At 43.1% G+C, this 14,011-nt stretch overlaps 1 protein-coding gene across 1 annotated transcript; it reads left to right on the top strand.

The window, feature by feature from the left end:
• The first annotated feature begins 1,037 nt into the window (after positions 1–1,037).
• Positions 1,038–13,997, top strand: LOC111220318. Its single transcript, XM_022743372.1, has 30 exons — positions 1,038–1,107; positions 2,080–2,100; positions 2,302–2,464; positions 2,571–2,839; positions 2,931–3,076; positions 3,165–3,477; positions 4,153–4,315; positions 4,420–4,688; positions 4,780–4,925; positions 5,014–5,326; positions 6,002–6,164; positions 6,269–6,537; positions 6,629–6,774; positions 6,863–7,175; positions 7,851–8,013; positions 8,118–8,386; positions 8,478–8,623; positions 8,712–9,024; positions 9,700–9,862; positions 9,967–10,235; positions 10,327–10,472; positions 10,561–10,873; positions 11,549–11,711; positions 11,816–12,084; positions 12,176–12,321; positions 12,410–12,707; positions 12,818–12,989; positions 13,081–13,346; positions 13,486–13,595; positions 13,683–13,997. Exons 1-30 carry the CDS (start codon positions 1,053–1,055, stop codon positions 13,941–13,943), a joined length of 6,216 nt encoding a protein of 2,071 aa, XP_022599093.1. The 5' UTR covers positions 1,038–1,052; the 3' UTR covers positions 13,944–13,997.
• Positions 13,998–14,011: the final 14 nt, after the last annotated feature.

Raw genomic sequence — 14,011 nt, 5'->3', positions numbered from 1 at the left:
TTGTTTGTGTGCTGAGATGACAACACTGCAGCTGATTAACCCCTTTCTGTCCAACAAACCCCATTACCCCTGTCTGATAATTGTTATTTTTAATCATGATGAATGATGAATGCCAGTGGTTTGTGTTATGAGTTAGAGTAGACTACTTTGGATTACTCAAGATGAAAGCACGCATTACTTATTCAATCCACTGACATCATACTGTAGATATATTCCTTTCAATCTGATTAGATATATTAGAAATGTGTGTATTTTTAAATGAGCTATAAATGTCATGAGCAGCCTGATTGCTACGTCCTGCCACCGTTGCATTACAACAGGTAGTGAGCATGACACCAGTTACATAACCATGACATGTTTTGTCTCTGAAATACCATTTAATCTCAAGCCAAGGAGCTGAAGCTGAAATGCACCATTGTTACAAAAACAATGACAGCAGACACTTTTGTCACTTCTTGTGAAAATGTTCCACTGCCGTCTGTACAAGCGTGTGACATGTCAGGTATTTGTTGTCTCTCACGCTGGGTTGTGCAGAGGTCTCATATTTGACTGTTTTTTCCACTCCAAGCTGTTGATAGGGACATTGAAGAAATGAGGGTCAGACTATGAAAGGGGCAGAACTCTGTTATTAAAACCGCTGCTTATAACCAAGTTTTATTTCAGATATCACATCAAAAAAATAAATAAAAAAGGAAAATTAAAAATTCTAATATTTCTTCTACAGTTAAATTGTGCGTGTGTGTCTGTGTGTTTGTGTGTGTGTGCGTGCGTGCGTGCGTGCGTGCGTGTGTGTTTGTGTTGTAAACCTCACATCACCTTTAATTCTTACAGTTAAAGAACTTGTAGTTAGTACAGTGGCATAAACAGTATCAAATTACATTACTGGAATGCTTTGGTTTCTTTTCCACAAAAATTAAGCAGAAGGAACAAGGAAACTGTTCATCTCAATGGATGTTGAATAGTGTTCACAGTGGGAGGGGCACACCTCATAGCAGGTGACCCGTCTAGCCAAGCATATAAAGAGGGACAAACAAAAACCGTTCAGTCACACAATGGCTTTGAAGAAATGGTTCTGCGTATTGACCCTGGCGAGTCTTTTGCCTGCAGGTAGGTCAAACTTTAGATCGGCTCAGCATCTTTGATTATCAGCAGATGCTGGGAGACTTGTTTAACAAAACGTGGGTAGACCAATTTAAAAATGAAGATTATCCCCATGTATGTTTACTGACTGTGTTCCAGCAGGAGCAGCCACAGCTCTGACTTCTTCAGGTGAAATGAAAAACAGATTCTTCAAACAGAGAAAATGTGAATGTAAAGCAAATATGTCTGTAACATTTGTCAGCAAGACTGAACAGTTGATTTAATTCAATATCTTAAATTTATTAAATCCTGTTAACAGCTGATCTTATGTTTTCAAAATTCAAGATATGACTATGAATTAATTATTTAACTTTAGCTTAGTTAAATCATTCTAAGACAGTAGGTGAACTTTGGTTCTTATGTTGTACCAGCTTGAAATAATTTACAGATTTTCCTTTCATAGATAAACAGCAGCATCCAAAATCTTAAGCACTTTTTTGAAGTGTTTTCTTTTGTGATTACTTGGCAATTATTATCTCTGCCAATTTATTCTGTCTTTAAAAGCTGAATAACCAGAATTAGTAAGTATGGAAATAAATCTATCACATGCAGTCCGTTATGGTGTAATGTATCTTACATGAAATAGCTGGCTGCAAGAAACGTGAACTTCTGACATGTTGTAGCATTGAAATATAATTAAGAAGTAGACTTAGTTATGACTTTATAGCTTTTTAAATGCTAGTTTCTACAATGAATCACAACGTAAATAGTCTTTATGAAAAAGGATAATTTAAGAAACAATTTATTTATAACCACATTGTGACACTGATTCCAAAGGAGAATAAACAGAAGCCTTCACTTTTTATGTACTGTATTTATTTATTTATTTATTGCAGCTGAAGAAAATAATCTATTTCTGTTCTTTTGGAGCGTTTGCCTAGAAATAGCTACAATAGTCAGATAACTATGACTAACCCATTTGTGTTGCTTCTTTCCCAGAATCACATGCTCAGCTTGATGGTATGACATTTTTTTTATTCTACATTTCCTTGAAGTTTTCCAACTGTTTAATGCTGGGATTTATTAAGACGTTCCATCTGCTTTCCCAATGACAACCTGGGAAATATTATTTATCATTTCCATAATATCTCTTTGACTAATTGATTTAGTAGTTTGACAGACTTTGCTTTTCACATGTGGCCTCACTGATCTGTTTTCCAGTATGTGGCACTGCTCCCCTGAACACCAGGATAGTTGGAGGTGAAGATGCTCCACCTGGAAGTTGGCCCTGGCAGGTCAGTCTGCAGAGGTTTGGCCGCCATGTTTGTGGCGGTTCCCTCATCAACAGAGAGTGGGTGATGTCTGCTGCTCAGTGCTTTTCCAGGTGGCTAACTACTGTATAACAGAGGATGTATTTGTGTGTGTCTCAGTCTGTGTTTGGTGATGATTTTCATCTTGAAACTAATTCATATTTGTCACTTTGACTTTAGTACAAGTACGTTTGGATGGCAGGTTTCTCTGGGCCGTCAGAACCTGCAGGGCACAAACCCAAATGAAGTGTCCAGAACTGTTGCCAGAATCATTTTACATCCAAACTATGACAGCGACAGCAGCGACAACGACATTGCTCTGCTCAGACTCTCCTCACCAGTCATGTTCACAGACTACATCAGACCTGTGTGTCTGGCAGCCAGTGACAGTGTGTTCAACAACGGTACTGACAGCTGGGTCACTGGCTGGGGCAGAGTCAACGAGGGAGGTGAGTCTGCTCGTTGCTGTAAAACAGTTTTATCAGTCACATAAAGTGTAGGCGGATGCATGAATTGTTTCTCTTCTTGTTGGTCTCTCAGTGTCTTTACCGTTCCCTCAAACTCTACAAGAGGTGGAGGTGCCAGTTCTGGGAAACAGACAGTGTAACTGTCTCAATGGAGTCGGTACAGTCACAGACAACATGATCTGTGCTGGTGTTCTGGCAGGAGGCAAAGACTCATGTCAGGTCAGCTGCTTCTTTTCATTTGTCACTTGTTGGTAAATGTGTTTAGGATTTCCTCGCCGTCTCAGACGTGTCCTCTCCATCTCCTCAGGGTGACTCAGGAGGTCCAATGGTGAGCAAACAGGGCTCCGTGTGGGTCCAGTCTGGAATAGTCAGTTTTGGTTTTGGCTGCGCTCGTCCCAATCTGCCAGGAGTCTACTCCAGAGTGTCCCGCTACCAGTCCTGGATCAACTCCTTCATCAGCTCTGATAAGCCAGGCTTTGTCCAGTTCAGCTCCAGTGGGCCGGATGCTGACAGCAGCTACACCTGTCCTGGTCTCCCACCTCCTCTCATTACTACTACTACTACTACTGCAGGACCAGCTACACCCACAGATTCACCATCCACTGTATCAAGTGCTGAATGTAAGTATCCTGACTAGCACAGAAAATAGAAAACAGCACACAGGTCATTCTGTCTCTTATTTACACTATAAACTATCAATGACCCAACTTTTTAAAACAGACATGAATTCTCAACATTTCACAACCTATTACATTTTTCATTCAGCACTTGTTGCTCAGTTTGGTAATGTATTGAGACCCTCTGCAAAATTAAAAAATTCACAGTTTGTCTCCCCTGAGTGTGAGAGTGAAGAATGACCTGGAGCAGACAGTTTCACATACTGGCTTTTAGTACTAGTTAATCAACTCTCAAGAGCTTTTGTGATCACTGCATATTTCTTTTTAATCTGAATTTATAACAGTTTTATGAAAGAATTTCTACAATTCCAGTGAATGTTGGTGTCGTCTTCATGTGGGGGATGAGGTAGCTTCATGCATTGCTGTCTGCCACAGTGTCTTTTCTCATACTGCCACTAGGAGTTACCAAAGTCAGGAAAAAATCAAGATCTTACACTGATGGGTTTTAGTTAATGAGCAACATATTTAATTTACATTTTAGATTTTTGTAACTAAATAATATATCTTTGTTAGTAGACCTTCTCCAGGCTTCATATACTTTCAATAAATTATGTAATTTTAGTTTAAAGGTGAGTATGGTTAACTTTAGATCCATTTTCTATGTCCTGTTGTTTGCAGTGTGTGGCATCACTCCCCTGAACACCAGGATAGTTGGAGGTGAAGATGCTCCACCTGGAAGTTGGCCCTGGCAGGTCAGTCTGCAGAGGTTTGGCGGCCATGTTTGTGGCGGTTCCCTCATCAACAGAGAGTGGGTGATGTCTGCTGCTCACTGCTTCTCCAGGTGGGTAACTACTATATAACAGAGGATGTATTTGTGTGTCTCAGTCTGTGTTTGGTGATGATTTTCATCTTGAAACTAATTAATATTTGTCACTTTGACTTTAGTACAAGTACGTCTGGATGGCAGGTTTCTCTGGGCCGTCAGAACCTGCAGGGCACAAACCCAAATGAAGTGTCCAGAACTGTTGCCAGAATCATTTTACATCCAAACTATGACAGCGACAGCAGCGACAACGACATTGCTCTGCTCAGACTCTCCTCACCAGTCATGTTCACAGACTACATCAGACCTGTGTGTCTGGCAGCCAGTGACAGTGTGTTCAACAACGGTACTGACAGCTGGGTCACTGGCTGGGGCAGAGTCAACGAGGGAGGTGAGTCTGCTCGTTGCTGTAAAACAGTTTTATCAGTCACATAAAGTGTAGGCGGATGCATGAATTGTTTCTCTTCTTGTTGGTCTCTCAGTGTCTTTACCGTTCCCTCAAACTCTACAAGAGGTGGAGGTGCCAGTTCTGGGAAACAGACAGTGTAACTGTCTCAATGGAGTCGGTACAGTCACAGACAACATGATCTGTGCTGGTGTTCTGGCAGGAGGCAAAGACTCATGTCAGGTCAGCTGCTTCTTTTCATTTGTCACTTGTTGGTAAATGTGTTTAGGATTTCCTCGCCGTCTCAGACGTGTCCTCTCCATCTCCTCAGGGTGACTCAGGAGGTCCAATGGTGAGCAAACAGGGCTCCGTGTGGGTCCAGTCTGGAATAGTCAGTTTTGGTTTTGGCTGCGCTCGTCCCAATCTGCCAGGAGTCTACTCCAGAGTGTCCCGCTACCAGTCCTGGATCAACTCCTTCATCAGCTCTGATAAGCCAGGCTTTGTCCAGTTCAGCTCCAGTGGGCCGGATGCTGACAGCAGCTACACCTGTCCTGGTCTCCCACCTCCTCTCATTACTACTACTACTACTACTGCAGGACCAGCTACACCCACAGATTCACCATCCACTGTATCAAGTGCTGAATGTAAGTATCCTGACTAGCACAGAAAATAGAAAACAGCACACAGGTCATTCTGTCTCTTATTTACACTATAAACTATCAATGACCCAACTTTTTAAAACAGACATGAATTCTCAACATTTCACAACCTATTACATTTTTCATTCAGCACTTGTTGCTCAGTTTGGTAATGTATTGAGACCCTCTGCAAAATTAAAAAATTCACAGTTTGTCTCCCCTGAGTGTGAGAGTGAAGAATGACCTGGAGCAGACAGTTTCACATACTGGCTTTTAGTACTAGTTAATCAACTCTCAAGAGCTTTTGTGATCACTGCATATTTCTTTTTAATCTGAATTTATAACAGTTTTATGAAAGAATTTCTACAATTCCAGTGAATGTTGGTGTCGTCTTCATGTGGGGGATGAGGTAGCTTCATGCATTGCTGTCTGCCACAGTGTCTTTTCTCATACTGCCACTAGGAGTTACCAAAGTCAGGAAAAAATCAAGATCTTACACTGATGGGTTTTAGTTAATGAGCAACATATTTAATTTACATTTTAGATTTTTGTAACTAAATAATATATCTTTGTTAGTAGACCTTCTCCAGGCTTCATATACTTTCAATAAATTATGTAATTTTAGTTTAAAGGTGAGTATGGTTAACTTTAGATCCATTTTCTATGTCCTGTTGTTTGCAGTGTGTGGCATCACTCCCCTGAACACCAGGATAGTTGGAGGTGAAGATGCTCCACCTGGAAGTTGGCCCTGGCAGGTCAGTCTGCAGAGGTTTGGCGGCCATGTTTGTGGCGGTTCCCTCATCAACAGAGAGTGGGTGATGTCTGCTGCTCACTGCTTCTCCAGGTGGGTAACTACTATATAACAGAGGATGTATTTGTGTGTCTCAGTCTGTGTTTGGTGATGATTTTCATCTTCAAACTAATTCATATTTGTCACTTTGACTTTAGTACAAGTACGTCTGGATGGCAGGTTTCTCTGGGCCGTCAGAACCTGCAGGGCACAAACCCAAATGAAGTGTCCAGAACTGTTGCCAGAATCATTTTACATCCAAACTATGACAGCGACAGCAGCGACAACGACATTGCTCTGCTCAGACTCTCCTCACCAGTCATGTTCACAGACTACATCAGACCTGTGTGTCTGGCAGCCAGTGACAGTGTGTTCAACAACGGTACTGACAGCTGGGTCACTGGCTGGGGCAGAGTCAACGAGGGAGGTGAGTCTGCTCGTTGCTGTAAAACAGTTTTATCAGTCACATAAAGTGTAGGCGGATGCATGAATTGTTTCTCTTCTTGTTGGTCTCTCAGTGTCTTTACCGTTCCCTCAAACTCTACAAGAGGTGGAGGTGCCAGTTCTGGGAAACAGACAGTGTAACTGTCTCAATGGAGTCGGTACAGTCACAGACAACATGATCTGTGCTGGTGTTCTGGCAGGAGGCAAAGACTCATGTCAGGTCAGCTGCTTCTTTTCATTTGTCACTTGTTGGTAAATGTGTTTAGGATTTCCTCGCCGTCTCAGACGTGTCCTCTCCATCTCCTCAGGGTGACTCAGGAGGTCCAATGGTGAGCAAACAGGGCTCCGTGTGGGTCCAGTCTGGAATAGTCAGTTTTGGTTTTGGCTGCGCTCGTCCCAATCTGCCAGGAGTCTACTCCAGAGTGTCCCGCTACCAGTCCTGGATCAACTCCTTCATCAGCTCTGATAAGCCAGGCTTTGTCCAGTTCAGCTCCAGTGGGCCGGATGCTGACAGCAGCTACACCTGTCCTGGTCTCCCACCTCCTCTCATTACTACTACTACTACTACTGCAGGACCAGCTACACCCACAGATTCACCATCCACTGTATCAAGTGCTGAATGTAAGTATCCTGACTAGCACAGAAAATAGAAAACAGCACACAGGTCATTCTGTCTCTTATTTACACTATAAACTATCAATGACCCAACTTTTTAAAACAGACATGAATTCTCAACATTTCACAACCTATTACATTTTTCATTCAGCACTTGTTGCTCAGTTTGGTAATGTATTGAGACCCTCTGCAAAATTAAAAAATTCACAGTTTGTCTCCCCTGAGTGTGAGAGTGAAGAATGACCTGGAGCAGACAGTTTCACATACTGGCTTTTAGTACTAGTTAATCAACTCTCAAGAGCTTTTGTGATCACTGCATATTTCTTTTTAATCTGAATTTATAACAGTTTTATGAAAGAATTTCTACAATTCCAGTGAATGTTGGTGTCGTCTTCATGTGGGGGATGAGGTAGCTTCATGCATTGCTGTCTGCCACAGTGTCTTTTCTCATACTGCCACTAGGAGTTACCAAAGTCAGGAAAAAATCAAGATCTTACACTGATGGGTTTTAGTTAATGAGCAACATATTTAATTTACATTTTAGATTTTTGTAACTAAATAATATATCTTTGTTAGTAGACCTTCTCCAGGCTTCATATACTTTCAATAAATTATGTAATTTTAGTTTAAAGGTGAGTATGGTTAACTTTAGATCCATTTTCTATGTCCTGTTGTTTGCAGTGTGTGGCATCACTCCCCTGAACACCAGGATAGTTGGAGGTGAAGATGCTCCACCTGGAAGTTGGCCCTGGCAGGTCAGTCTGCAGAGGTTTGGCGGCCATGTTTGTGGCGGTTCCCTCATCAACAGAGAGTGGGTGATGTCTGCTGCTCACTGCTTCTCCAGGTGGGTAACTACTATATAACAGAGGATGTATTTGTGTGTCTCAGTCTGTGTTTGGTGATGATTTTCATCTTCAAACTAATTCATATTTGTCACTTTGACTTTAGTACAAGTACGTCTGGATGGCAGGTTTCTCTGGGCCGTCAGAACCTGCAGGGCACAAACCCAAATGAAGTGTCCAGAACTGTTGCCAGAATCATTTTACATCCAAACTATGACAGCGACAGCAGCGACAACGACATTGCTCTGCTCAGACTCTCCTCACCAGTCATGTTCACAGACTACATCAGACCTGTGTGTCTGGCAGCCAGTGACAGTGTGTTCAACAACGGTACTGACAGCTGGGTCACTGGCTGGGGCAGAGTCAACGAGGGAGGTGAGTCTGCTCGTTGCTGTAAAACAGTTTTATCAGTCACATAAAGTGTAGGCGGATGCATGAATTGTTTCTCTTCTTGTTGGTCTCTCAGTGTCTTTACCGTTCCCTCAAACTCTACAAGAGGTGGAGGTGCCAGTTCTGGGAAACAGACAGTGTAACTGTCTCAATGGAGTCGGTACAGTCACAGACAACATGATCTGTGCTGGTGTTCTGGCAGGAGGCAAAGACTCATGTCAGGTCAGCTGCTTCTTTTCATTTGTCACTTGTTGGTAAATGTGTTTAGGATTTCCTCGCCGTCTCAGACGTGTCCTCTCCATCTCCTCAGGGTGACTCAGGAGGTCCAATGGTGAGCAAACAGGGCTCCGTGTGGGTCCAGTCTGGAATAGTCAGTTTTGGTTTTGGCTGCGCTCGTCCCAATCTGCCAGGAGTCTACTCCAGAGTGTCCCGCTACCAGTCCTGGATCAACTCCTTCATCAGCTCTGATAAGCCAGGCTTTGTCCAGTTCAGCTCCAGTGGGCCGGATGCTGACAGCAGCTACACCTGTCCTGGTCTCCCACCTCCTCTCATTACTACTACTACTACTACTGCAGGACCAGCTACACCCACAGATTCACCATCCACTGTATCAAGTGCTGAATGTAAGTATCCTGACTAGCACAGAAAATAGAAAACAGCACACAGGTCATTCTGTCTCTTATTTACACTATAAACTATCAATGACCCAACTTTTTAAAACAGACATGAATTCTCAACATTTCACAACCTATTACATTTTTCATTCAGCACTTGTTGCTCAGTTTGGTAATGTATTGAGACCCTCTGCAAAATTAAAAAATTCACAGTTTGTCTCCCCTGAGTGTGAGAGTGAAGAATGACCTGGAGCAGACAGTTTCACATACTGGCTTTTAGTACTAGTTAATCAACTCTCAAGAGCTTTTGTGATCACTGCATATTTCTTTTTAATCTGAATTTATAACAGTTTTATGAAAGAATTTCTACAATTCCAGTGAATGTTGGTGTCGTCTTCATGTGGGGGATGAGGTAGCTTCATGCATTGCTGTCTGCCACAGTGTCTTTTCTCATACTGCCACTAGGAGTTACCAAAGTCAGGAAAAAATCAAGATCTTACACTGATGGGTTTTAGTTAATGAGCAACATATTTAATTTACATTTTAGATTTTTGTAACTAAATAATATATCTTTGTTAGTAGACCTTCTCCAGGCTTCATATACTTTCAATAAATTATGTAATTTTAGTTTAAAGGTGAGTATGGTTAACTTTAGATCCATTTTCTATGTCCTGTTGTTTGCAGTGTGTGGCATCACTCCCCTGAACACCAGGATAGTTGGAGGTGAAGATGCTCCACCTGGAAGTTGGCCCTGGCAGGTCAGTCTGCAGAGGTTTGGCGGCCATGTTTGTGGCGGTTCCCTCATCAACAGAGAGTGGGTGATGTCTGCTGCTCACTGCTTCTCCAGGTGGGTAACTACTATATAACAGAGGATGTATTTGTGTGTCTCAGTCTGTGTTTGGTGATGATTTTCATCTTCAAACTAATTCATATTTGTCACTTTGACTTTAGTACAAGTACGTCTGGATGGCAGGTTTCTCTGGGCCGTCAGAACCTGCAGGGCACAAACCCAAATGAAGTGTCCAGAACTGTTGCCAGAATCATTTTACATCCAAACTATGACAGCGACAGCAGCGACAACGACATTGCTCTGCTCAGACTCTCCTCACCAGTCATGTTCACAGACTACATCAGACCTGTGTGTCTGGCAGCCAGTGACAGTGTGTTCAACAACGGTACTGACAGCTGGGTCACTGGCTGGGGCAGAGTCAACGAGGGAGGTGAGTCTGCTCGTTGCTGTAAAACAGTTTTATCAGTCACATAAAGTGTAGGCGGATGCATGAATTGTTTCTCTTCTTGTTGGTCTCTCAGTGTCTTTACCGTTCCCTCAAACTCTACAAGAGGTGGAGGTGCCAGTTCTGGGAAACAGACAGTGTAACTGTCTCAATGGAGTCGGTACAGTCACAGACAACATGATCTGTGCTGGTGTTCTGGCAGGAGGCAAAGACTCATGTCAGGTCAGCTGCTTCTTTTCATTTGTCACTTGTTGGTAAATGTGTTTAGGATTTCCTCGCCGTCTCAGACGTGTCCTCTCCATCTCCTCAGGGTGACTCAGGAGGTCCAATGGTGAGCAAACAGGGCTCCGTGTGGGTCCAGTCTGGAATAGTCAGTTTTGGTTTTGGCTGCGCTCGTCCCAATCTGCCAGGAGTCTACTCCAGAGTGTCCCGCTACCAGTCCTGGATCAACTCCTTCATCAGCTCTGATAAGCCAGGCTTTGTCCAGTTCAGCTCCAGTGGGCCGGATGCTGACAGCAGCTACACCTGTCCTGGTCTCCCACCTCCTCTCATTACTACTACTACTACTACTGCAGGACCAGCTACACCCACAGATTCACCATCCACTGTATCAAGTGCTGAATGTAAGTATCCTGACTAGCACAGAAAATAGAAAACAGCACACAGGTCATTCTGTCTCTTATTTACACTATAAACTATCAATGACCCAACTTTTTAAAACAGACATGAATTCTCAACATTTCACAACCTATTACATTTTTCATTCAGCACTTGTTGCTCAGTTTGGTAATGTATTGAGACCCTCTGCAAAATTAAAAAATTCACAGTTTGTCTCCCCTGAGTGTGAGAGTGAAGAATGACCTGGAGCAGACAGTTTCACATACTGGCTTTTAGTACTAGTTAATCAACTCTCAAGAGCTTTTGTGATCACTGCATATTTCTTTTTAATCTGAATTTATAACAGTTTTATGAAAGAATTTCTACAATTCCAGTGAATGTTGGTGTCGTCTTCATGTGGGGGATGAGGTAGCTTCATGCATTGCTGTCTGCCACAGTGTCTTTTCTCATACTGCCACTAGGAGTTACCAAAGTCAGGAAAAAATCAAGATCTTACACTGATGGGTTTTAGTTAATGAGCAACATATTTAATTTACATTTTAGATTTTTGTAACTAAATAATATATCTTTGTTAGTAGACCTTCTCCAGGCTTCATATACTTTCAATAAATTATGTAATTTTAGTTTAAAGGTGAGTATGGTTAACTTTAGATCCATTTTCTATGTCCTGTTGTTTGCAGTGTGTGGCATCACTCCCCTGAACACCAGGATAGTTGGAGGTGAAGATGCTCCACCTGGAAGTTGGCCCTGGCAGGTCAGTCTGCAGAGGTTTGGCGGCCATGTTTGTGGCGGTTCCCTCATCAACAGAGAGTGGGTGATGTCTGCTGCTCACTGCTTCTCCAGGTGGGTAACTACTATATAACAGAGGATGTATTTGTGTGTCTCAGTCTGTGTTTGGTGATGATTTTCATCTTCAAACTAATTCATATTTGTCACTTTGACTTTAGTACAAGTACGTCTGGATGGCAGGTTTCTCTGGGCCGTCAGAACCTGCAGGGCACAAACCCAAATGAAGTGTCCAGAACTGTTGCCAGAATCATTTTACATCCAAACTATGACAGCGACAGCAGCGACAACGACATTGCTCTGCTCAGACTCTCCTCACCAGTCATGTTCACAGACTACATCAGACCTGTGTGTCTGGCAGCCAGTGACAGTGTGTTCAACAACGGTACTGACAGCTGGGTCACTGGCTGGGGCAGAGTCAACGAGGGAGGTGAGTCTGCTCGTTGCTGTAAAACAGTTTTATCAGTCACATAAAGTGTAGGCGGATGCATGAATTGTTTCTCTTCTTGTTGGTCTCTCAGTGTCTTTACCGTTCCCTCAAACTCTACAAGAGGTGGAGGTGCCAGTTCTGGGAAACAGACAGTGTAACTGTCTCAATGGAGTCGGTACAGTCACAGACAACATGATCTGTGCTGGTGTTCTGGCAGGAGGCAAAGACTCATGTCAGGTCAGCTGCTTCTTTTCATTTGTCACTTGTTGGTAAATGTGTTTAGGATTTCCTCGCCGTCTCAGACGTGTCCTCTCCATCTCCTCAGGGTGACTCAGGAGGTCCAATGGTGAGCAAACAGGGCTCCGTGTGGGTCCAGTCAGGAATAGTCAGTTTTGGTTTTGGCTGCGCTCGTCCCAATCTGCCAGGAGTCTACTCCAGAGTGTCCCGCTACCAGTCCTGGATCAACTCCTTCATCAGCTCTGATAAGCCAGGCTTTGTCCAGTTCAGCTCCAGTGGGCCGGATGCTGACAGCAGCTACACCTGTCCTGGTCTCCCACCTCCCCCAGCAACTTCACCAACAACGAGGCCAACTATTACCACCCAAAGTGTAGCCAGTCCTGCAAGTAAGCATATTTCAAATCAAATTCTTACACTTATACAATTTGGATTATTTTGTTTCCTTTATCTGCAATTTATTTCGGTATCTCTTCATTTATCAAATATCCTATTTAAGGGTCAGTGTGTGGCAAAGCTCCCATGAACAGTCGTTCTACTGGTGACAGTAGTGTAGTGCCAGGAGGAATGTGGCCCTGGATGGTGAGTCTCCACAGAAATGGGGTCTACACTTGTGGAGGAACCCTCATCGCTGATAAATTTGTCCTCACCAGTGGCCAGTGCTTCTCTACGTAAGAATAAAAGTAATTCGTATTGATTATTCATTGAAAGTATTAACCAGTGGACATGTATTTCTGATGATGTCTTTTATCCTCTTTACAGCCTCAATCCAAATGTCCGGGAGTGGAGCGTGTTTCTCGGCCACAGACGCGTAAACGATTTTGAGGAATTTGAGATGTCTCTGGATGTCGTCAACATTACATTGAGCAAAATGCCGGGCTCCAATATTGCTCTGCTGCAGCTGGATAAACCAGTCAGCTACAGTGATTATATCCAGCCTGCGTGTGTGGACATTAGCAATGACAGATCCTTCCCCATTGGTAGCCCATGCTGGGTGGCAGGCTGGGGGAAGGGGAGTAAGAGCAGAGGTAAGAATTTGTCAAGCTTTTGTGTTTGTTACAAGTTGTACTTATATACTGTGACAAATATAATTTCAGTTGATCTTTGATAGGTGAGATTGATGAGTCACACAAACTGTACTCATGTGGGTAAATGGGATTTCTCTAGGTACCGATAAAGATGGCTCAGGTCTTCGAGACCTTGAAACTCAAGTGGCAAGTTGTGGGAACTTTTCTGATTCGGAGAACATTTGCACTTATACCATGGACCTTCAGCAGGTAAAAAAAAAAGTGAAAAAAAAAAGCGTAATCTTTTGAATTAGGAGTGTCAGGACCTCACTGATGATGAATCCTTTTTTTTCACAGGGGGATACGGGCAGCCCTCTACTGTGCAAGTCGGACTCATCTTGGTTCCAGGTGGCCGTTGTAACAATGAGCGGAAGTAAATCAGTCCGTGCAGACATTCAGGTCTTTGCAAAGACTTCAAGATTTGGGTCGTTCTTGAAGGAGACAGTTGGTGACATGCCCTCTCCTGCAGCAGCTGCAACAGGAAATGCACCAGGTTTCACAATTTCCTTATTCTTTGCTTTCACTGTCCCCATTTCTTCCATGTTCCTGTTGTTGTGATGTTAGGTCTGTGGTTGGGGATGGCTGAAGTAGTTCATTATTGCACTCAAAAGTCAAGCTGACCGATA

This window comes from Seriola dumerili, unplaced genomic scaffold (genome assembly GCF_002260705.1).
Source record: "Seriola dumerili isolate Sdu_G_001 unplaced genomic scaffold, Sdu_1.0 BDQW01000068.1, whole genome shotgun sequence".
In the NCBI taxonomy this organism is placed as follows: domain Eukaryota; kingdom Metazoa; phylum Chordata; class Actinopteri; order Carangiformes; family Carangidae; genus Seriola; species Seriola dumerili.
Note: the sequence above shows the minus strand (reverse complement) of the source record. Positions and strands in the feature narration are given on the sequence as shown.